General features: G+C 46.3%; 1 protein-coding gene across 1 annotated transcript in view; it reads left to right on the top strand.

Annotated features, from left to right (window-relative positions):
- KAZALD1 (Kazal type serine peptidase inhibitor domain 1) overlaps window positions 1–25,560 on the top strand; it is a 195,859-nt gene that overhangs the window by 105,706 nt on the left and 64,593 nt on the right. The window contains exon 3 of the mRNA XM_063961902.1: window positions 7,046–7,206. Within this exon, the coding sequence (XP_063817972.1) occupies window positions 7,046–7,206 (161 nt within the window). The remainder of the gene's footprint in view (window positions 1–7,045; window positions 7,207–25,560) is intronic.

Raw genomic sequence — 25,560 nt, 5'->3', positions numbered from 1 at the left:
GAATTCAGTGGCGCCCCCAGGGACCAGTGCCCCTAGGCAGCCGCCTACAGCTGTCTAAAGATAGAGTCAGCCCTGTTACCGGTGCAGCTATGTATTGTATTGCTGCTGTCCCAGCAAGAAGAGGAAAAACATGCTGGCAGACAATCCTGGAGCTACTGTAAGTATCCAAAGATATGATTGCATATTATATTAATAAATATAATAAATATATAATAAATATTAATAAATAATAAATATTAATAAATGCAATCAATAATACATCTCTCCCATAAAGACAACTAAGAAAGTGACAGTTATTTACATTAAGCATCAGTGACTCAGTGCCCTGGGTAGGTTGGACAGAAAGGAGCACTGGAGATAAGGATAATGCAGGGTGAGAACAAAGACGGCGGAGGGACCTGGTCTTGAAAGATTACAGTCTAGGTGAATATAGTCTAACTAGGATATGAAATGTGAGAAAAGAGGAGAGAGGACAGAGGGTGTGAACGAAGAATGTCAGGAGAGCCGGTACTGTAGGCTTGAATGAACAGGTTTAATATATTATTGGTTACAATTCTCTAGAAATCTCATATGCATGTGAGCATGTTTATTTAGAATTTGGAAGTAATCTGTGGATTAAGAGTTGCATGGATGAACTTGTCCAGCAGTGTACACCTTGCTAGCATGTATAAACATGGGACCATCTTACATTCTGCTGGTAATCAGTGAAATTCATGAAGTAAATTCATTGTTTTTCAGTTTGAACAAACAAGACGTCTTGTGCTGTGAGCTGCAGAGCACAGTGGCTCCCAGCTGCAGGCACCCTTGTGTGTTCTAGACAAAAAAAAAAAAAAGTAAAAAAAAAATCTCTTTAACAAGAATGATCTGATGAAATTAGAAAAACAGAGAATATTTTACTTTGGTATTTATATGTATTGCATCACTGGCATATCTATAATGGTTGCAAGGGGTGTGGTGCACTTGGGCCCCTGGGTCCATGTGGGCCCACACACCGCACACCTTGTACCCATTTAATTAGACTTACCGCTCTGTCTGCCTGGCACTGGCTGCAGAGCTGCTAAAATCACTGGGAAAATGGCCGCTGTGGCCATTTTCCAGTGATTCGCGCCTGCGTGTTAGAGATGCAGGTGCCATGTTTCTGGGGACCTGTACAAGCACAGTAGACTCTGGCATCTATTGCACTGCCAGAGAGGAGGGGGTCCGATCAGAGCCTGCACACGGTCCCCCTCCTGTCTGAAAGTGCCTCTGTATTGCATACTTATTGTAATTTTTTAAGTCCTCTCTGGGAGAAGCTGGGCATTTTGAGATTACAGATCAAAACCAATCAGTCAGATTGTGTCTACTCTACCTATGTACTGCACATCCGGAAACTTACTGCACACTCCTTGTATCTCGGATACCTTCTGCACCAAAACGAAGGGAGGCCAAGGAATCATTAGTCCAGCTTCTTCTGGGCAAAAGTCAGTGGGGTGCGTGTGTGGTGTGCACATAAAGGCGCGGTATCTGTGCTGCTGATCAGGGCTGGCGCTACCATTAGGCAGCTTTAGGCAGCTGCCTAGAGCACCAGCCACTGGAGGGCGGCACTGATCCTCTAACAAAAAACACAGAAGGATGTCTCTTTCTTTCATCTACACGTGAGTGCTGGCTTGTCTACTTTTTCTGCATCGCTGGAGAAGTGAGTGTTTTATATTTATTGCTGCCTTGCACCACCATTTTTTGCTTTATATACATAGGCTTTGAGTGCTGTCGTGATTTCCTATATATATATATATATATATATATATATATATATATATAATTCATACAGTACATACACAAACAAACACTAACAAACCCCGCATATAGATGGTCTCCTCAGTCTCTGCCTCCCCCCATGTTTGGGGCTCCAGCCCATCTCCAGACCATCTTTGGAAACACCCCTGCATAAATCCTGCATTTGCCCATGCACATAGGGCCGGCTGGCCAATTACGCCGGGTACGCAGCCGTGTATGGTGTCAAGCATCAAGGGCAGGCTGCAATGACAGCTTAAGCTGCAGCTGCCTGCCCGTCAGTACTTACTGGCTCTCAGTCACCGCTGATGTATCCGGTTTTCCACTTCTCAGCTCTCACATGAAGCAGCCGCATTTGCTCCAGGCACAGGGACTCTGGCAGGCTCAGCCACAGTACGCCAACGTCCCTGTACAGGGTCATAGGGGAGAATGAGGAGCTGTGGTGCCACCAGCTGACATTTGTCTGCTCTAGGACCAAGGGGAAAAACAGACTGTGGAGGATGAGGTGAGGGGCCTGGGCGCACTGCACCGCGGCATCTACCTCTCACGCTGAGCACGAGGGGCATTACTGGTGCCTCGGGACAACGAGAAGAAGGGCCGCGCAGCTTGGCCTCTCATTTGTCAGTCACTGCACCCCCCACACCGCAGTGAGATGGTACTTGATCTGCGCTGCTACCACTGTACACTGCTGCGGTATAGTCGTGTGCAGTCAGGGTTTATATGAATGACACAGTGACGCACGTCTCTGTGTAACTGGGCAGGAGGAAGCAGAGGAGGGGGTAACATTAGCACAATATCTCCCCCCCTCCCCCTCTTTGTGTACATGGCATGACTAAGGCTCTGATGGGAGAGTTATGCAGAATCAGAGAGCTTAGGGAATGATTCAGATTTGATCGCTGGGCTATCTTTGCTGTCCTACGTTCATATAGTTGCTGCCTCCAGGGGGAGTGTATATACGCCGTGCAAGTGTGCGATCCCATGTGTACGCCGAGCTGAAAAAATACACTTTGTACAGTCTGTGTGCAGCCCAGGACTTACTCCTCCAGTACAATGAGAAAAGGCTGATCGGGGCCGGAGCTGACGCCAGACACCCTCCCTGAAAACGCTTGAGCACGCCTGCTTTTTACGGACACTCCCAATAAACGCTCAGTTACCACCCACAAACGGCTTCCTCTTGTCAATCACCTTGCGAACGGCCTTGTGTTTGTTTTTTTCGCACCATCCTGTCGCTGACCAGTGATGCCCTTTGTTGCTGTCCGACGCGCGTGCACATTGCGGTGCATGCGCAGTTATGCCCTGATCCCCCACTGTGCGAAAACCCACAGCAGCGATCAGGTATGAATCACCCCCTTAGTAACATGGTCACTAATAGGGATGGGACATGAGTTGTGTGCACCTTGTTATTCAGTCAGGGTTGGCCGCCCAGTTATGATGACAGGTACTCAGTGACGTGCAGCACAAATCTGCAAGGGTGCCATCTTCCACTTGCTGCACTGACAACGACCACCGGTGCTGTTAGCTTCACCTGTAGCTGCCTCCCAGCTCCTGGTCCCCACTGACTAATCTAGTCTTCCTCCCTTCATTGCCTGTGCATTCATCACCCCATCGTGGCTGCCGCCCGTCTGCGCCTACCAGTACCGTGCCCACTCACGGTTTTGTCAAAGTTTGTAGAAAGTTTGGTGTGTAATTTTCTAGTAAGCAAATATGTAGATCAAGAGGAAAATGTGAATAGAGTATATATAGCTACAGACTGAAGCTGGATTAATGTGTTAATGAGAAATAACATGGGCAGGCATTTCTGCTTTTTGTTCCAAACAAATTGACTAACATTTACCAAAGGTTCTTACTGAATTATTCTTTGTAGAATTAATAAAAAAAAAATATTTAGTTGAACTTGGTTTACATGTGCATTATTGTCTATGTACAGGACATTGTAAAATACTGTAGGTCTGGATTTATATACTATACAAACAAATGCAGTTTGTGTTTGGCATGTACAGTATTGAGTATATTCCAGTGTGTTTCATTATTTTCATGTGGAGGCTAATGTCCAGTATGAGTTTTTTTATGTGGGTTATATGTGTATGTTTTTTTTATTATCGTCGAGGCTAGTGTGCGTTTTTTTCACTCATCGAGCAAATGACAGTTACAGACAGCTACGCTCGCATGAATGGGCGCACCTAGACATGCCGAGAGTGCTCGTTTAGCGCAGATGTAGCCATGATGAGCATGGCTACATCTGTATGTAAAAATAAGGATTTATTCCACCAAGGGGTGCCAAAATCTATATTCGCTTACCATAAAAATTAGGTTCGGGCAGTGCCTGCCTGCACATATGACTAAACTACCAGCCTGGTTCTAAAGGTCCATACACACTAGACGACAATGCTCTATGAGCGATGTTGTCTAGTGTTTCCCCTCCCGGGCCGAGCGGTCGGCGGCCGCCCATACACACTGAGCTATATGACCGTTCATATCGCTCAGTGATGTCACGCAGCCGCCGGCTATGCATGCACTGCCGACAGTCCAGATAGAGCATGCATGCACTGCCGACAGCGACGATTGTTGCCGACCTGCGGGGCCGCGCATCGGTCGTCGCTGGCGGCATACACACTTGCCGAGAAAATGAGCGACGTCGCTCAGGAAGGGGGAAAGTGAGCGACGTCGCTCATTTTCTCGGCAAGTGTGTATGGGCCTTAAGTGCTGGTCTCAGTGTGGTTACAACATCAGCACTGACAGTCACATGACTGTCATGTGCTGTGATGTTGCCTGCCTGTGCAGCGCCTGCTCTCGGGTGGCTCCTCCCTGGCTGTAGTCTCTCCATTCCTTCCTGGTCAGTAATTAATTATCCCACCACTTTTGTTTCAGGTGCATGTCACCACATTTGGCAACTGCAGCTATGGATCATGGGAGTTTTGTGAGTCCTGTATTAATCCATGTAACTGACTGACATGACTATGCCCAGCTAGCAGAGGGGCCACAAGTATCCAGCAGTAGAGGTACTACAAGTCCCAGCACACCCTGTACTCAGTGTACTGTATTGCAATCCCAAAGGTGTTGTCTGTATGGTATGGTGATCACTGTTACCGTGTGCTGTCTGTGCAATACGGCAGATGATAGGATGCTCTCTGTGTGGTGTGGCACTTACTGGCATGCTGTCTATGTGGTGTGGTAGTCATTGGGACAGTGAATGTGCAGCACTGCGGTAACTGCAGTGATGTCAGTATTGTATGGTCTGTCACTGCATTGATGCCTATAATCATGGGTGTAACTATTGTGGGTGCAAGGAGTGCCATTGTTATGGGGCCCAGAGGCTTAGGGGGGCCTGGACCCAAGTTATAAAGTTGCATAGCAATTTCCCTAGTTTTGGCTGCTAAGCAATTGGGTCTGATCCATTCCCAGCCTGTGCTTTGTGACATTACATTGTCCGTGAGAGGAGTGTGTAGTGGATGTTATAATGGTAGGGGGGCGCTGTAATGTGACATAATATGAACTGAGGCTTCTGTAATGTGACATAATCCGATCTACTCAGATTATGCAAAGGGGATTGGTATGGGATCCCGGCAGTGGCGATCCCAGTGGTTAGGAGAGTGACACCGGGATCCTGACATGCGGAATCCCGACAGCAAGCGCAGCGTGTACCCATGCAGGCTTGCTGCACTTGCCACACATCGGCCCCCCGTGGCGACCTTTGGTCGCCACACTAATATATTCCCCCTCGGACCACCGTGGACCACCACACAAGGGTGAATTCCGGGCTTGTGTCGGTATTCCGACAGCCGCCATTTTGCAGAGTGTCGGAATTCCAGCATCGGTATCCTGACCGCCGGGATCCCAACAGCCAGGATGTTAACCGCATGCCGAGCAAAGAACCCTCCCTCACAACTATAGTACACTCCATATGCTGTGTATCTATTTATATCTCCTGCCTGTGTTGTCCCCCTTCCCTACACTACAACCTACCTGGGGTCCCTGCAAACGTTGTGCTTAGCATTTTTTTTTTGTAGGTGGCATTCTCTATTTAGCAATATCGGCTGTGGAACTTTTAAGACGCCACCTCCACATTTTCACCTGAGGGGGAGAGTGCGCAGAAGTTTTGCCTAGGTTGCCGAGAAACCTTGCACCGTCCCTGCTGCTGATAGGTTTCTAGAGGTGGCATGGCCCCTAGGGCCATCTTAAGGCACACTGGGCATCATTCTCTACCTGCCTCCCAGCCTGCAGCCAGACAGTGAATGGTTGTCAGCAAGTTGATTGGTGGATGGCTGGAGCTGTCCACCAATTAAAGTGCTGACAGCCATTCACATTATGGAAGCATGTGGAGAGACTTGCGGGATCGAAAGGAGGGATAAATTATGATTTTTTAATTTTATTTATTTATTCCCGTGAATGGGTGGGCCCCAGTGCATTGCTTTGCCCAGGGCTTACAATGCTGTTAAGACAGTCCTGATGGCTAGCTACAACAACTTGTGGGCGTGTCTGAGCCTCTCTGGCAGCCAACCTCACTCCTTTTCTGGTGAAGGTTAGTGTTTGGCTGGAGTAGCCGAATCTTGGCCAGTTTGACTGCTTGTGGAAATAAATCTGATGCCCAGTGCCTGACCAAGCTACAGGATTGGCTTATAAGATGTAGTCATCTTAAATACTTGGAATATGTGTACAAATGTTTAAGGAAAAACTGTTAATTGATGTAAATTGATACATATTCCATACAGATTTACCTAACATTGAGCCTGATTGAGAGGTGTATGATATTGCATTTGCAGCTGCGATCCAGTATGTGCGAAATGATGCCGCCTGGAAATGTATTGAGACACCAGATGGCAACTTTGCAGAACTGCATACAAATACAAAGAGTGGTTGCAGATCTCTCGATAATCCACCTAGGTAAGTAACCCTAGGGGCACACAGAATGGCCACTGGATCCGAGACGCTGCATCATATTTTCTGTGCTTGGGATTGCAGTTGTAGGCTGAGACACGCTGAAAAAATGGCTGCACACGGCTACGCTTTTGTTGCCACTTTCCGTTACCTCCCCCAAAAGGTCCCCGACTGTCAATCACTTTGCAAATAAATCCTCACTGCGAACTATATCACTAATGTACCATGGTGCATGCGCAGTGTGACTGTGACACATGCACTGTCAGACGATCATCACTGAAATATTAGCTTTGTATACAACTCTGAATCCGCTCAAAATGGGGGAGAATCTAATTTACAACTATTGAGAAGAAAAATGTCCCAGCACAAACCCTAACAATATTGTATGGCTTTCCTGCAGCACCTCAGATCCTCACCGCACCCTATGATATCTGGAATGTTACGGGAAAGGATGCTATATTTGGCTGTGAAGTTTTCGCTTATCCCATGGCATCCATTGAATGGCGGAAGGAAGGGTCAGAGATGCTGCTACCGGGCGATGACCCACATATTTCAGTCCAGGTATTTAAACATAAAAGTAATTTGCCCATTTTTGCTGTAAGAATATACCATGCAAATTTCCCATAAAAGGTAATATCATATTTGAGATCAGTGTAACATACTGTACATATCAGAGAGCATGGTCTAAGTAAACATAATAAGCACAAAACTATTTACGCATGAAACAGGGCTGTTATAATAAGATGTGGCCGACTACAGGTTACCACGATTGATTCCAGTGAAGTTTAAGAGGATTTTCTTATGTCTTCTTCGGAAGCTGATAAGTTGTGTGTGTTGTGGAGCTTCATCCCACCTAGTGGAGACAGTCAACTGACCGCCGGATGGCATTCTGGCTGTCAATATACCGATGCCAGAATCCCGACACCATCTGCAATACCGGCAGTCGGAGTCCGGACCGCCGACTGGTTTCCCCACTTGCCTGGTGGTCCACACGACCACCCGAGGGGGAATAAAAGGTCACCACCGGGCCCGAAGCGTGGTAAGCGCATGGATCCCGACTGCCGGGATCTCATACTGATCCCCCACCTAGTACCATGTTATCAAAAGTTGAAAGGAATTAATGTGAACTCTGCAGCTCTTAGGACCATGTTTATTAGGTGTCGTATAATAGATCTGCATTGTCTAGGTCAGCAGTCAATAGGTCAACCAGATATGGTCGACATGCATTAGGTCAACAGTTACAAAAGGTTGGCAGATGAAAGGTCGACAGGTACAAAAGCTTGGCAGGTTGAAAAGTCAACATAAAAATGGTTAACACAATGGTCCCTCTGCTACTGCTGCACTCACCTTAGGTTACTATTCCAAATCGTAGCATGGATAGTAAATCAGGCAAATGTGAAAACATGTAAAGTAAACAGAAAAAAAAAACACGTCAACCATTTGTGTCGCTCATTGTCATGTTGACTAGTGATGAGCGCCTGAAATTTTTCGGGTTTTGTGTTTTGGTTTTGGGTTCGGTTCCGCGGCCGTGTTTTGGGTTCGACCGCGTTTTGGCAAAACCTCACCGAATTTTTTTTGTCGGATTCGGGTGTGTTTTGGATTCGGGTGTTTTTTTCAAAAAACCCTAAAAAACAGCTTAAATCATAGAATTTGGGGGTCATTTTGATCCCATATTATTATTAACCTCAAAAACCATAATTTCCACTCATTTTCAGTCTATTCTGAATACCTCACACCTCACAATATTATTTTTAGTCCTAAAATTTGCACCGAGGTCGCTGGATGACTAAGCTAAGCGACCCTAGTGGCCGACACAAACACCTGGCCCATCTAGGAGTGGCACTGCAGTGTCACGCAGGATGTCCCTTCCAAAAAACCCTCCCCAAACAGCACATGACGCAAAGAAAAAAAGAGGCGCAATGAGGTAGCTGTGTGAGAAAGATTAGCGACCCTAGTGGCCGACACAAACACCGGGCCCATTTAGGAGTGGCACTGCAGTGTCACGCAGGATGTCCCTTCCAAAAAACCCTCCCCAAACAGCACATGACGCAAAGAAAAAAAGAGGCGCAATGAGGTAGCTGTGAGAGTAAGATTAGCGACCCTAGTGGCCGACACAAACACCGGGCCCATCTAGGAGTGGCACTGCAGTGTCACGCAGGATGGCCCTTCCAAAAAACACTCCCCAAACAGCACATGACGCAAAGAAAAAAAGAGGCGCAATGAGGTAGCTGACTGTGTGAGTAAGATAAGCGACCCTAGTGGCCGACACAAACACCGGGCCCATTTAGGAGTGGCACTGCAGTGTCACGCAGGATGTCCCTTCCAAAAAACCCTCCCCAAACAGCACATGACGCAAAGAAAAAAAGAGGCGCAATGAGGTAGCTGTGTGAGTAAGATTAGCGACCGTAGTGGCCGACACAAACACCGGGCCCATTTAGGAGTGGCACTGCAGTGTCACGCAGGATGTCCCTTCCAAAAAACCCTCCCCAAACAGCACATGACGCAAAGAAAAAAAGAGGCGCAATGAGGTAGCTGTGTGAGTAAGATTAGCGACCCTAGTGGCCGACACAAACACCGGGCCCATCTAGGAGTGGCACTGCAGTGTCACGTAGGATGTCCCTTCCAAAAAACCCTCCCCAAACAGCACATGACGCAAAGAAAAAAAGAGGCGCAATGAGGTAGCTGTGTGAGTAAGATTAGCGACCGTAGTGGCCGACACAAACACCGGGCCCATTTAGGAGTGGCACTGCAGTGTCACGCAGGATGTCCCTTCCAAAAAACCCTCCCCAAACAGCACATGACGCAAAGAAAAAAAGAGGCGCAATGAGGTAGCTGTGTGAGTAAGATTAGCGACCCTAGTGGCCGACACAAACACCGGGCCCATCTAGGAGTGGCACTGCAGTGTCACGCAGGATGGCCCTTCCAAAAAACCCTCCCCAAACAGCACATGACGCAAAGAAAAAAAGAGGCGCAATGAGGTAGCTGTGTGAGTAAGATTAGCGACCGTAGTGGCCGACACAAACACCGGGCCCATTTAGGAGTGGCACTGCAGTGTCACGCAGGATGTCCCTTCCAAAAAACCCTCCCCAAACAGCACATGACGCAAAGAAAAAAAGAGGCGCAATGAGGTAGCTGTGTGAGTAAGATTAGCGACCCTAGTGGCCGACACAAACACCGGGCCCATCTAGGAGTGGCACTGCAGTGTCACGTAGGATGTCCCTTCCAAAAAACCCTCCCCAAACAGCACATGACGCAAAGAAAAAAAGAGGCGCAATGAGGTAGCTGTGTCAAAGTCAGAAAAATATCCCTATACACGCTGCCATATTTGCACCTCGCACTGGTCCGCGCTGCGCATGCGTGCGCTTTCCCGTGATAGCGCATACCCGCTGATGCGTGCACCCGCTCGCATCGGTATGCGTATTTACGGTAAAGAGTATGTAGTCGTAGCGTGCGACCCAATCGTTACATATTTCCACAATTAACGTAGTTTATAGATCATGGTCCCTTTGATAGATTCTGAAAGTTTGGTTAATATAGAATGTCCCTAAACGGAGGGATCCCTCTTTGTATTGTAGGAAGGGTCTAACAGGAGTCATACAGCAGTGTTTGGTACCCATCGGAAGAGTATTTAAATAGCAATATTCCGGTGTTGGTTTGGAGCGTATTAATCGCTCGTGCGAATAGTTATGGACATAAGAAGTTTATGTCCACTACTATTATTTACTCTTACTCAGGTATGCGGCGGGAAACCCAGTTTCCCACCCACCTGAGCTGTTTGAAATCGTCACAGCCCACCTGTATGAATTACCCAATGACCTTTTGTTATGATGCGAAGCCGAATTCCTGTGTCCAATGGACGACAAGATTGTAGGGACCATTAGATTGCATTGTGTGTGGGGCATAAATAGGCAGGCCGACCACATCCAGCGCTCACTCTTCAACGGTTCTCATTGCTGAAAATCGGGTGCTGGATGTCCAGGCGCATGCGATCGTTTCCCCTTATGCGTAAGTTTTTCTCCGTGATCATATTGTCTTACTGTGAGCCATTTCTCTCGTCTCTATCTCTCTCTCTCTCTCTCTCTCTCTCTCTACTCTTTCTCTCGTATTTTCCCTTAATTAGATTGTATTGAATTGTATCGTAGTGTATTGTATTTACAGTGTAGTTATTTGGTTAGGAAGTCTCTGTTATATTGTAGTGTATCATTTGTACTGTGATTCCTTTTTACAAGTATATTAGTTATAATACATTTAATAGGCTTTGGACCCTAAACAAGTATCTGTGTATTTTCTCATAGTGTTAAGTGTTCACAGAGCGTCGGTGACGCTCAAGCAGCTTTGTAGTTAATCAGGTTACACCAGGTTGCACTTACACACTGTCTCTACATAAAGGTATATTGTGTATCTCATTGTTAAAGGTATAGATATCAAGGTATAGCGTTGTGAGCGTCTGCGCCGCTGGTGATCTCCTCGTGGTCTCGAGCGTCCGCTACGCCATAGCGAATCATTACGTTTGTCTGTAGCCAATAGGGTGTCAGTCTGGTGATCTCTGGGCCGTAAGGGAACGCGACGCTTGAGCGTCTCGCCTACGGCTGAGCGATCGTTACGCAACTTGCGTACCCTTACGGTACTTCTTACGTAGATAGCGTAGTGTTCTTAGACCTCATAAAGGGTAATATACACGATAAATAGATTCGGCTTTATCAATTGGCGGCTCGTCCTGTCCTTCACATATCTGCACTAGGTAGATCAGCAGACATTATCCCCCAGCAAAGGGTGGGAGGTTGTCTCGCAGTGCTGACGGGATAAGCGTCTGCTTCGCTTAGATAAAGAGTGCTGAAGGAATCCGGGAACCGGAGGTAAGAACAAAACGCTTGTGTCTTTTAAAACTGTTTATTTGTCTTCTGTCTTGCGTACACACGCACGCATACATATATCTGCATTTCTTTTTCATTTTCGTATATCACTATCCTGTTTGCCAATTTTATAGTTGATAGAAAAGTGCTAAAAGAAACTTGCTGTTATTTTATAGTTTAAGAATAGAAGTAATAGTTAAAAGTGTAGAGAAACACACAGGTTTGCCTGGGAGATAAGGCAAAGCCAGTGGGGTACGCGGTAGATGATCAGGGATCGTCTACATTGATAAAAGTATATTGTGTTACGGTGGATCTTTGCATTGCGTACACGTGTCTCTAACAAAGACTAGCGTACGCAATCCAAAGGCCGACGCACGCAGCGTACATTACGCAACGGAGCGTCCGGTTACGCCCACGTAGCTCAAATCACGAAAAGTTGAAATTTTAGCGCAAAGCGATAATTAACGCAAAGGCGATGGTTAGCGCTAAGCGGTAAATAGCGCAAGAGGCGATAAATAACGCAAGTCTATTTTTGGAAAATCTGAAATTTAGTTTAACAGATCCTGCTCCTAATTGGTAACACAGCTGGGCTGAAGAAAATTTCTGCGCAGAAATAGATATTGAAACGAAAGTGTACATGTGTTGAGTGAGTGTGTTTTTATCACATAAGTTTATATAACTTAGAGGTTGAACCAAAAAGAAATCGGGTACTCGTAAGGGACATACGTGTAAGTGACATATACGGTGGCTAGGGAGGCATCCTTGGTTAAACATAATATTTGAGCATTAGAGTATAGCGGACCAGTATAGAACAAGACCAGGAGGTCAGACCAGGAGGTCGTACAGACAAGACCAGGAGGTCATAAGGAGACAAAGAAGTCCGCTATAAAGGTAAGAGGCACAACCCCGGGGGTTGGTGCAGAACCCATATAGGCCGTATAAGCTCTGGCTGAAGGAATTCGCAGCCGAAATTTTCGATTCCACTGATCTCTCAGTACATAACAGGTAGTGCTTATGTACTGAACGATTGTACCGCACGCCATTGTGTGCATTAGTAAATCTGACCAGTATCATTTTGCGTACAAAAAGGTCATAAACGCTATTTGTACATTCTGACGTGATTTGTGTAATTTTTTATTTTTGAAGGGAAGTTCGCTGGTCACTCAGGAACTATCTAGCAACCACACCTTTACTGGAAAGAGTAAGTGTCCTGTGGGTAACCCTCACATGTTCCAGTAAATAAAGGTTTACAGGGGCCCTGAGTTGGGTACAGCAGCTCTGGATACAGTGATTGCAGTACTGGCCAACGTGGGCGAGAAGTAAGTGGGGTACTTGGTAAACCGCCACCGCCGGCCTGCCCAGGACATTTTGGTTTTTTGTAAGGGTTCGCTGAAAACCTTGATATCCAAGGAGGAGTAAGCAACACCTGCAGATTATGGGGGCCAGTTGTTCAGGTAGGGGGCGATCAACCTCGGTTCGGGTTGATTCAGAGAACCGACCAGTTGGGTCGGCAAGGTACATCATGTGTGAGAAATATGGAAGTCACACAGAGGTTTTATGTGATGAATGGGAGAGAATGACTGTACAAGACAGGGAGAAATTCCCAAGAATAGGTAGCTTCAGTCCAGAAGTGTTACAAAATTTAAGGAGGAGGATATGTCTCATAAAATCAACAAAGAGACGAATCCAGCATCATGATTATTTACAGTTATGGCAACAGGAAGGTGAGATACAGAGAGGTTTGGCTCTGGCGGCGGGATCTGGGGCAGTCAGGAAACTGATCGCCACAGCCCCGCCTCCACCATACATTGCAGGAGAGAAGTTGATTGCGGAGAAAAACGCACTGGGGTGTAAAACACAAACTCTTAGCAACCTTGTAAATGTTAATGATGTTAACCAAATAACCCATGCAATTACTGACCCGTGCAAGTTGTACCCTGTTCTGAACTTTCCTCAGGAGTGTGATCAAGAAGACGATTCGGCAACAATTTCAGCACTCTCTCTAGCGGCCACCATATCAGAAACCACAGTAGGAACTGCACCACTCACGAGATTAGTGAAGGCCCCTAGCGGAGGGATAGGTGAGGTCGTGTCAACGGGTAAGTACGGCACCATGCATTATACCGAAACAATTTCACCACAAGCTGTAGAATCTACACAGAATGAGGTTGTTAGAGTTAACCCTGTTAGAGTAATAGCAGTCCCCAATGGGAAAACAGATGTATCAGGAGCCACTCCCATAAGGAACATTGCCATGTACACACCATTTTCCCGAATGGAATTAAGAACCATAGTGTCCGAATTTCCTGACCCCAGGAAAGACTTAGTTGCTAGCCAAAAATACATCAGGGATCTAGGGAACACTGTAGAACCCAACCACAAAGATTGGCAGATACTGCTAAGAGCTTGTTTACCTTCAAATGTCGACTCAGTTCAATTCTTGGCTGATTGTGGACTAGATAAAGATGTACCGCTTTCAGATGTGTACAACAAAGATAACGTAAAAAGGATAAATTTACAGCTAAAGGAGTATTTCCCAGCCGTTGTTAAATGGAACAAAATATTCTCCATTAGACAAAAAGAGTCCGAAACGGCAACAGAATATTTTCACCGGGCACTATTAGAAATGGCAAAATACACTGGTATAGAAGACATTAAGACCAACCCAAACCACCAAGAAGTAGCAGTATCTGTACTGATGGATGGTTTAAAGGAAACATTAAAGACTAGGGTACAGACCACGCAACCATGTTGGCGAGGTCTGTCAGTGTCCACTTTGAGAGAGGCTGCTATTGATCACGACAGAAACATCACCAGGCACCGAGAATCGCAAAGTGATAAGTTAATGTCAGTAAGTATACAGGCGCTGACCACAAAGCAGCCTGCGTATGTACCATCGAATCCTGTAAGTAAGCCATCTGAAATAACTTGTTATTCCTGTAACAGACAGGGACACTATGCACGAGACTGTAGAATAAAGAGTGTACAAAGATCTTTTCAACCCCCTAGACAACGACACAACACAAGACATTGGGAGCAGGGTCCACAGAGGCGGAGTTTTGAGCCACATACAGGGGAAACAAAAAGATACCCCCCGAACAGAGATTGGCATGCCTCTGGTAGTTCCCAGCTAACTCCCTCACATGTAGTTGCTGCCAACGGGATTCAGGGAGGTCAGCATACCCAATAGGGGTGTGGCCATACCTGTAATCTGCAGCCAGTTAAATTGATTGCCAGTCTTGGAAGTGAACCAGAGATTGCAATCAATGTAGCTGGTAAAACTTTAAACTTTCTTGTAGACACAGGGGCGGCCAAGTCAGTGATAAATTCGACAGTGGGCATGAGAACCACTGGTAGGACCATTCCAGCCATGGGAGTAACAGGAGTAGTCCAGCATTACCCTGTTAGCAAACCAGCCGAGATTACAATAGGGCCTTTGCATACCAAGCATTCCTTTTTGCTGGCTGCATCGGCACCAACCAATCTCCTGGGAAGAGACTTACTATGTAAAATGGGGTGCGTCATTTATTGTACTTCTGAAGGTGTATTCTTGGACATACCTGAGAATCACGCTCAGGAAGTACGAGACATGTTAGACTCCCCATCAAAATTAATGTCACATTCCATTAGGACAAATAGGAATCCATCCCAAGTAGAAGAGATGACTTCCCAGATACCAGAGTCACTTTGGACAAAAGACGGACAGGACACTGGATTAATGGCAAACGTAGCTCCAGTAGTTGTACAAGTAAAAGATGGTAGGATAGCTCCAAAAATCCCACAGTATCCTCTGAAGCCAGAGGTGGAGTTAGGAGTTTTCCCAGTAATAGAGCGCTTGCTACAACAGGGCATTCTGGTAAGAACGTCCAGCACTGCCAATAGTCCCATCTTCCCTGTTAAAAAGAGTGGGGGGAGGGGTTACAGGCTAGTGCAGGATCTAAGGGGGATTAACAAAATAGTTGAGAGTCAGTTCCCCGTAGTGCCAAATCCAGCTGTCATCCTAATGCAAATTCCTCCCACTGCCAAATTTTTCACTGTTATTGACCTCTGCTCCGCTTTCTTTTCGGTACCTCTGCACCCTGACAGCCAATATTTGTTTGCATTCACATACAGAGGAGTCCAATACACGTGGACTCGACTACCCCAAGGTTTCATAGATAGTCCAAGTATATTTTCTCAGGCTTTGCATGATTGTTTACAGTCTTTCCAAACAGAGAGTGGATCAGTATTGATACAGTATGTGGATGATTTACTACTGTGTTCTGATTCATTGGAAGCATCCCTGAAGGATACGAAACAGCTCCTGTTTCATCTTTCAGACACAGGACACAAGGTTTCCAAAGACAAGTTGCAATTATGCCAAACTAAGGTAAAATATTTGGGACACTGTCTAACACAAGGACTGAGACACCTGACCGCTGATAGAATCCAAGCAATTAGAGACATGACTCTACCACAAACCCAGCAACAGATCAGGACGTTTTTAGGAATGTGTGGGTATTGCCGTAATTGGATCCCAGGGTTTTCCATATTGGCGTTACCTTTGCAGGAAATGGTCTCCTCAAACAAACCTGATAGGATTTCGCATACCGACGAATCCGAAAACAGCATTTGAGAGACTCAAACAGTGCCTAACGCAGGCGCCAGCACTAGGTATGCCAGACTATGGGAAACCCTTTGAACTATACGGAACAGAAAGTGCTGGTTGCGCAGCAGGTGTACTAACCCAAAAACACGGTGATGCCAGCAGGCCAGTTGCATACTACAGCGCTCAGCTAGACACGGTAGCGCGATCCCTCCCCACATGCTTGCGAAGCGTTGCTGCAATAGCATTGCTAGTAACAAAAAGCGAAGATGTCGTGCTAGGCCACAACCTCACAATCCATACACCACATGCAGTGTCAGCCTTATTGAATTCTGCCCAAACCAGACACGTCTCATCAGCGAGGTTTACAAGATGGGAATTGGCGCTAATGGCCCCAGTAAACATCACCATAAGGAGATGCAGTGCATTAAATCCTGCAACATATCTCCCAGGTGTGCCTGGTCATGCACAAAGGGTGGAAGGTGAGAGTGCTGGGGAAGGAGGATTTAATACAAAGGAAGATACACATGATTGTATGGAATATTTGACCCAAAATTTTACCGCAAGGCCTGACATCAGTGACAATCCACTGGAAGATGCAGAACTCACGTTCTACACGGACGGTAGTTGTCACAGACAGTCAGACTCGGGAGACTTGTGTACTGGATACGCAGTCGTAGATGATCAAGACACCATAGAAGCGGAACCGCTAGGCCCACCTCACTCAGCCCAGGTTGCTGAATTGGTCGCCCTAACCAGAGCATGTGAATTGGCTAAGGGTAAGTCAGCCAATATCTACACCGATTCCAGATACGCATTCGGGGTAGTCCATGATTTCGGAGCCCTATGGCGCCTCAGAAATTTCATGACGGCAGCTGGTACACCGATAGCGCATGCAGCTCACATAAAAAGGCTTCTAACAGCGATACAGGAACCCGACAGAGTGGCTGTTATCAAATGTAAAGCACATACATATAGTCAAGACCCAGTATCACTTGGTAACAGCCGAGCAGACGAAGCTGCTAAGTTAGCAGCCGCTACCCCCATACCGACAGACACCACACAACTGATGGTATTCAATACCATCAACACACAGAAGTTGTGTGAAATGCAGAATTTGTGTTCCGCACAGGAAAGAGCAGTCTGGAAGGCAAAGGGATATGGCCAGGAGTCCTCAGGGCTCTGGACGGATGGACATGGTAAACCAGTGGCCCCCAGGACATATCTTCCATGTCTGGCTGAAGCAGCTCACGGGCTGACTCATCTAGGCAAGGAGGGGATGTGCAAATTGGTAAGAGCATACTGGTGCGCCCCAGGATTCTCCTCTCATGCGAGTAAAAGAGCAATGTCATGCCTTACCTGTCTGAGAAAGAATATTGGAAAGGCAATACCTACAGAACCATCCCATATCCCACCTGCCGGCGGCCCTTTTCAGGTAATACAAATTGACTTCATTCAATTACCCCCATGTCGGAATTTGAAATATGTACTTGTTTGTATAGATGTTTTCTCGAATTGGGTCGAAGCATTTCCAGCGGCTACAAATACCGCTATGTTTACAGCTAAGAAAATTGTGCAGGAATTTGTATGTAGATATGGTATCCCTAGAATAATCGAAAGTGATAGGGGTACCCATTTTACAGGTGATGTCTTTCAAGGAATGTGTAAATTGATGGGAATTGATAGCAAGCTGCACACTCCGTACCGTCCACAGGCGAGTGCGAAGGTCGAAAGAGTGAACAGCACGATTAAAAATAAATTGAGTAAAGTAATGGCAGAGACAGGATTGACATGGCCAGAAGCTTTACCCATTGTTTTGTATAGCATCAGAACCACTCCCAGGTCCCCTCTTAATCTGTCCCCTTTTGAAATCTTGTTTGGTCGGCAACCGCATGTCATGATTAACCCTCAAGATGATTTGAAATGTAACAATGAAGTAACTGTAAAGTACTTAATTAACATGAGTAAACAGTTGAGGAATCAAAATGATAATCTAAAATTGGTGATTCCTGATCTACCTGATAGTAATTGTCATGACATTGAACCTGGGGATTATGTAATGATACGAAATTTTCTACGCTCAGGTTGTCTTATTGATAGATGGGAAGGACCATACCAGGTCTTATTGACTAGCACCACAGCATTGAAGGTTGCTGAGAGAGAGACTTGGGTCCATTCATCCCACTGCAAAAAGGTTGCTGATCCAGAGAAGTCCCGTGATAAGGAACAGACGGTAGAGGTTGTATCACTGGAGTGTCTGTTCCAGGAGGACTGAGGCGGCACCTGAGCCTTGAAGACCGAAAGCAGTTGTCGACTCCCCAATCCCTTTTATTGTTTTTCTCCACTTCCCATCCCCTCTCCCTTGAAATTTCTTTTTCCCCCTTCTCATACTTCTCCATTTCCTCCTCAAAGATGGACTTGCCCCAAGAGACTGTGATCCGGATTTTCCTGTTGACCATGATGTTGACCAGAGCAGTCTGTTCCGGCGAGAGTACCATGGAGGTCGAGAGAGGTTCTGGAATGGGTTCCGATTATGATGATGAAGGCGTAGTTTTCCAAGATCAACCTAACCAACAAGCAAAGGCGAGTATCAGAAAACGATCCGATAGAAGAAATTGTGATGGATTGTTAGCTGAAGAAAACTGTATCTGCAGGCTTTGTAACAACTTGGTTGAGGATGGGTGCATAAAGAAATGCCAATCCAGTTTTAATATCCATATGGACCGGCATCCATTGAGTGACTATCACTCTTTAGTGGGTAATGTGTTAAACAAAACAGATTGTTGGGTATGCTCTCAAGTACCTCAGGGTCATAGCAAATCAGGGCTAGTACCATTTCCTTTAACGATAGGGGAGGTACTTGAGTTAAATGGTGGGAGACCGGTGGACCGGAGGTTTAATATCTCCAGCCCTCCTAGCTTGAAGCTCCACCAGTACCATGTGGATAGGTCCCTGTTATGTTTTAACATCTCCAATCCCAGAAAGCCGGGAAATTGGGAAGTGTCATGGAGTAACCACACCATGACCTTTTCACACAGAGCAGATAGAATGCCTACAGATACAGAGCTTGTACGCCACATAGCTAGTAGAGGAAAATCTTTCAGGTATAGATATACCTTAGGAAATAGGATTACTAGAGTTGGAGAAGTATCACCAGGATACTGTGCACATATCGTACAGCCCGATACGTGCATTAAGCAGATGGAAGAATTAGGATCAGGAGAGTTCACCTGGAAGGTTTGTAACATGGTAATGTCCTTCTCCGTCCCATATGTTCTCCCCGATGATGCATATTTCATATGCGGGAGAAAGGCGTACAAGTGGCTTGCCCCAAACTCTGAAGGATTGTGTTATATTGGAAGAGTATTGCCTGAAGTGATGACTGTAACACATGATAAAATGAAAGACATACACCGTGGTGCCCAAGCTCCTTATACTCACACTCATTACGAGCACCTCGTTAAAAGACAACTGTCAGAAAGGTTAGAGCATCCGGCCTCTGATCTGATCCATGAATCCACCGGGATTCAGGTTCTGGTGGCGTTAGATTTCACTCGCACCGCTCGAGGAGTGATGAATTATAAATACATTTCCGCACTCGCCAATTTGTTAGATAATATCACTGAAATGTATGATGACACGTTTAGATACACTGGAAGAGAACTCCAAGCTTATAAAACAGAACTGGTACAGCATAGAATGGTTCTTAATTACCTCACAGCAGTGACAGGCGGATATTGTGTTACATTGGCAACACAGTACGGCGTGAAGTGTTGCACGTATATAACGAATAGCACCGAGGATCCGGTAGAGGTCATAGACCAAAAGATGGACGATATTCTCCAATTGAAGTGGGAATTTCGCCGAAAACACAATCTCACTCTTACTGCTGTAGGTAATGAGCTGACTGGTTGGGTGTCATGGTTGAACCCGCGAAATTGGTTCTCCGGTTTGGGAGACTGGGCTCAAGGAGTCATAATGGATGTTGGAAAGTTTCTCCTATGTATTTTAGGTGTCGTTATATCTATTGGATTGATATTTAGATGCGGGCAGGCTTTAATGAGGTGCAAACAAAGTACAAGAGTGATGAGCTTGAGGAGTGAGGAAACTGTAATTAACCTGGATTTGATTTATGACCCAATAATAGAAACCAGGATGTGATGAAAATGCGATTATACGGTCCGTTTCTTTCACCTGTTTTTCTGCTTTTCTCCAAGATAACAAGACCCCCCTTGGACGAGGAAGTTGACGAGACGCTATACAGACAACGGATGGACCAAAGAAAGAGTTTTGACCACTTGAGAAATGGACACTTGATGAACTTTGCCATGGATCCCCAGTTTCCCTAGTATTTTTAAACTCACGCTAGCCCAACGTTTTTTGTAAAACTGATGGCACTGACAAAGCTTGTTGCTCATGCCTAAGGAGCAAAACAGCGCAAAGAAGACGACTATCAACTGATACCGAACAAAACTTCGACGACAGATGTACATTTACCTGACATAGAATATCATTGCATTTTCCATAAGTGTTCTTCATCTTCATCTCTACAACCCTCAGGTAATAACACACATAGTCGATAGGGAATACAGGCACAGATATCAGCAATCACATATTCCCCCATTCATGTATCATCAACTAAAATGTGCTCCCCATTTTGTTCAAAATCCGAAAAGAGCTCGGTAAAGTTTGACAGCCCATCCACAGACCTGTACCGCAGGATAAGAAGGTATTCAAATGTATACTTCGCAATACCTCGAAGCTTGATTTACAACACGTACGGCACGATGATACATGACCCCCCAAACATGGACTCATACATACATGCTTCTGCTATCTCACTAGGTCATACCCTCTTCACACCTACTCCTCTCTCCTCCCCTACCCAACCATGGAAATGAATTAACCCCTGACATATATTTTTCTCTTTTTGAAATGTTTTAGAAGGTGGCAGTTATTATTGACTGCCAAAGGGTGGACTGTCAAAGTCAGAAAAATATCCCTATACACGCTGCCATATTTGCACCTCGCACTGGTCCGCGCTGCGCATGCGTGCGCTTTCCCGTGATAGCGCATACCCGCTGATGCGTGCACCCGCTCGCATCGGTATGCGTATTTACGGTAAAGAGTATGTAGTCGTAGCGTGCGACCCAATCGTTACATATTTCCACAATTAACGTAGTTTATAGATCATGGTCCCTTTGATAGATTCTGAAAGTTTGGTTAATATAGAATGTCCCTAAACGGAGGGATCCCTCTTTGTATTGTAGGAAGGGTCTAACAGGAGTCATACAGCAGTGTTTGGTACCCATCGGAAGAGTATTTAAATAGCAATATTCCGGTGTTGGTTTGGAGCGTATTAATCGCTCGTGCGAATAGTTATGGACATAAGAAGTTTATGTCCATTACTATTATTTACTCTTACTCAGGTATGCGGCGGGAAACCCAGTTTCCCACCCACCTGAGCTGTTTGAAATCGTCACAGCCCACCTGTATGAATTACCCAATGACCTTTTGTTATGATGCGAAGCCGAATTCCTGTGTCCAATGGACGACAAGATTGTAGGGACCATTAGATTGCATTGTGTGTGGGGCATAAATAGGCAGGCCGACCACATCCAGCGCTCACTCTTCAACGGTTCTCATTGCTGAAAATCGGGTGCTGGATGTCCAGGCGCATGCGATCGTTTCCCCTTATGCGTAAGTTTTTCTCCGTGATCATATTGTCTTACTGTGAGCCATTTCTCTCGTCTCTATCTCTCTCTCTCTCTCTCTCTCTCTCTACTCTTTCTCTCGTATTTTCCCTTAATTAGATTGTATTGAATTGTATCGTAGTGTATTGTATTTACAGTGTAGTTATTTGGTTAGGAAGTCTCTGTTATATTGTAGTGTATCATTTGTACTGTGATTCCTTTTTACAAGTATATTAGTTATAATACATTTAATAGGCTTTGGACCCTAAACAAGTATCTGTGTATTTTCTCATAGTGTTAAGTGTTCACAGAGCGTCGGTGACGCTCAAGCAGCTTTGTAGTTAATCAGGTTACACCAGGTTGCACTTACACACTGTCTCTACATAAAGGTATATTGTGTATCTCATTGTTAAAGGTATAGATATCAAGGTATAGCGTTGTGAGCGTCTGCGCCGCTGGTGATCTCCTCGTGGTCTCGAGCGTCCGCTACGCCATAGCGAATCATTACGTTTGTCTGTAGCCAATAGGGTGTCAGTCTGGTGATCTCTGGGCCGTAAGCGAACGCGACGCTTGAGCGTCTCGCCTACGGCTGAGCGATCGTTACGCAACTTGCGTACCCTTACGGTACTTCTTACGTAGATAGCGTAGTGTTCTTAGACCTCATAAAGGGTAATATACACGATAAATAGATTCGGCTTTATCACTGTGTGAGTAAGATTAGCGACCGTAGTGGCCGACACAAACACCGGGCCCATTTAGGAGTGGCACTGCAGTGTCACGCAGGATGTCCCTTCCAAAAAACCCTCCCCAAACAGCACATGACGCAAAGAAAAAAAGAGGCGCAATGAGGTAGCTGTGTGAGTAAGATTAGCGACCCTAGTGGCCGACACAAACACCGGGCCCATCTAGGAGTGGCACTGCAGTGTCACGCAGGATGGCCCTTCCAAAAAACCCTCCCCAAACAGCACATGACGCAAAGAAAAAAAGAGGCGCAATGAGGTAGCTGACTGTGTGAGTAAGATAAGCGACCCTAGTGGCCGACACAAACACCGGGCCCATTTAGGAGTGGCACTGCAGTGTCACGCAGGATGTCCCTTCCAAAAAACCCTCCCCAAACAGCACATGACGCAAAGAAAAATAAAAGAAAAAAGAGGTGCAAGATGGAATTGTCCTTGGGCCCTCCCACCCACCCTTATGTTGTATAAACAAAACAGGACATGCACACTTTAACCAACCCATCATTTCAGTGACAGGGTCTGCCACACGACTGTGACTGATATGACGGGTTGGTTTGGACCCCCCCCAAAAAAGAAGCAATTAATCTCTCCTTGCACAAACTGGCTCTACAGAGGCAAGATGTCCACCTCATCATCATCCTCCGATATATCACCGTGTACATCCCCCTCCTCACAGATTATCAATTCGTCCCCACTGGAATCCACCATCTCAGCTCCCTGTGTACTTTGTGGAGGCAATTGCTGCTGGTCAATGTCTCCGCGGAGGAATTGATTATAATTCATTTTAATGAACATCATCTTCTCCACATTTTCTGGATGTAACCTCGTACGCCGATTGCTGACAAGGTGAGCGGCGGCACTAAACACTCTTTCGGAGTACACACTTGTGGGAGGGCAACTTAGGTAGAATAAAGCCAGTTTGTGCAAGGGCCTCCAAATTGCCTCTTTTTCCTGCCAGTATAAGTATGGACTGTGTGACGTGCCTACTTGGATGCGGTCACTCATATAATCCTCCACCATTCTTTCAATGGTGAGAGAATCATATGCAGTGACAGTAGACGACATGTCCGTAATCGTTGTCAAGTCCTTCAGTCCGGACCAGATGTCAGCATCAGCAGTCGCTCCAGACTGCCCTGCATCACCGCCAGCGGGTGGGCTCGGAATTCTGAGCCTTTTCCTCGCACCCCCAGTTGCGGGAGAATGTGAAGGAGGAGATGTTGACAGGTCGCGTTCCGCTTGACTTGACAATTTTCTCACCAGCAGGTCTTTCAACCCCAGCAGACTTGTGTCTGCCGGAAAGAGAGATCCAAGGTAGGCTTTAAATCTAGGATCGAGCATGGTGGCCAAAATGTAGTGCTCTGATTTCAACAGATTGACCACCCGTGAATCCTTGTTAAGCGAATTAAGGGCTCCATCCACAAGTCCCACATGCCTAGCGGAATCGCTCCGTGTTAGCTCCTCCTTCAATGTCTCCAGCTTCTTCTGCAAAAGCCTGATGAGGGGAATGACCTGACTCAGGCTGGCAGTGTCTGAACTGACTTCACGTGTGGCAAGTTCAAAGGGCAGCAGAACCTTGCACAACGTTGAAATCATTCTCCACTGCGCTTGAGACAGGTGCATTCCACCTCCTATATCGTGCTCAATTGTATAGGCTTGAATGGCCTTTTGCTGCTCCTCCAACCTCTGAAGCATATAGAGGGTGTCACGATCCGGGTATCTGGACGCCATTTCTTACCCATCAGATGCCTCCTAAGGCTGGCTCAGCGCTCCAGGACCGGATCCCATCTGTTATCCTGATGTGTACATTCCTGTATCCTCTCCTGTCACTCTGGGACGCTGTCACAGTAAACGCCATATTACACCTGGCATGGCGTCTCCCGCAGCCTCCGCCGCCGTCCCTGAACTTCTGCATGCAGAGTGTCTGAGTGGCGATTACGTCAGCCGCGGCCTCCGCTGTGTCCGCGTGGTTGGATGTGCATCTGTCAGCCTGGCGCCTCCTGTCTCCGGTGGCCGGCGCCGCCATTACTGTTTTCATTACCGCATGGATTACAAACCAAACTTCCCTCCAAGTGTCTGCATGGGCGCAGCCATCTTGGATTCTGTCAGCTGATCATTTCCACCAATCTGTTCTCGGTATTGATAATCTGCATAATTGCCTAGCCAATCCCTTCCTTGCTGCAGGTATAAATACACTGTGCCTGAGCAAGGAAGGCGTCAGTGCTTTGGTTGTCAAACCTAGTTCCTGTTTGTCTCTCTCCTGTGATTGTCTTCCAGGTTCCAGCTCCTGTCTCAAGACTTCCACCATAGAGACCCGCACCAGCATTCCACCTGCGGTGTAGCCTGACTCTCCAATCCATTGTGGATTCATCTGTTTCCAGCTACAACATTACCTGCTTCCAGCTCAGCTTCCAGCAGAGTACAGCTTCCCTTAAAGGGCCGGTGTCCTTTCTACACTTTACCACTCTCCACCGGTATTATTATTTCTCCGCTCTCAAGTTCTACATTTCAGTTCATATTTCATCGCTCCCAAGTTCATTTATTATTTAACTGGTTCCAGCCAGTATCCACTCCGTGCTAACAACAGTCTGGCTCCAGCCAGTAGCCACAGCAGCTGTTTTATCTTCAGTAACCCAGCTTTTCCTGGATCACCAGCTGGCACAATCCTGGGTTATCTCCATTGCTACAGTCGGGCCTGGTAAGGACTTTCCATCTAGAAGATCATAAGAACTATCTCACACTACCAGTGCCCTGTGGCTCCTGCCATCCTGTAGTACCCAGGAACTGTATTTATTCTTTGCTGACTTTTACGTTTTCTTTTACTGCTGCTGTGTTGCGGAGTTGTCATAATAAACATCATTTGACTTTTATCCAAGTTGTTGTGGTCACGCCTTCGGGCAGTTATTATTCATGTTACTTACATGTCCAGGGGTCTGATACAACCTCCCAGGTTCCGGTACATCACAGCCCCTACAACTGAGGCTGCCTCCCGTCAGCTCAGGCCCTCAGTTGTGACAGTAAGCACTGACCTAATGAATCCAGCCGGAGAC

This window comes from Pseudophryne corroboree, chromosome 3, assembly GCF_028390025.1.
Source record: "Pseudophryne corroboree isolate aPseCor3 chromosome 3, aPseCor3.hap2, whole genome shotgun sequence".
Lineage (NCBI taxonomy): Eukaryota > Metazoa > Chordata > Amphibia > Anura > Myobatrachidae > Pseudophryne > Pseudophryne corroboree.
Note: the sequence above shows the minus strand (reverse complement) of the source record. Positions and strands in the feature narration are given on the sequence as shown.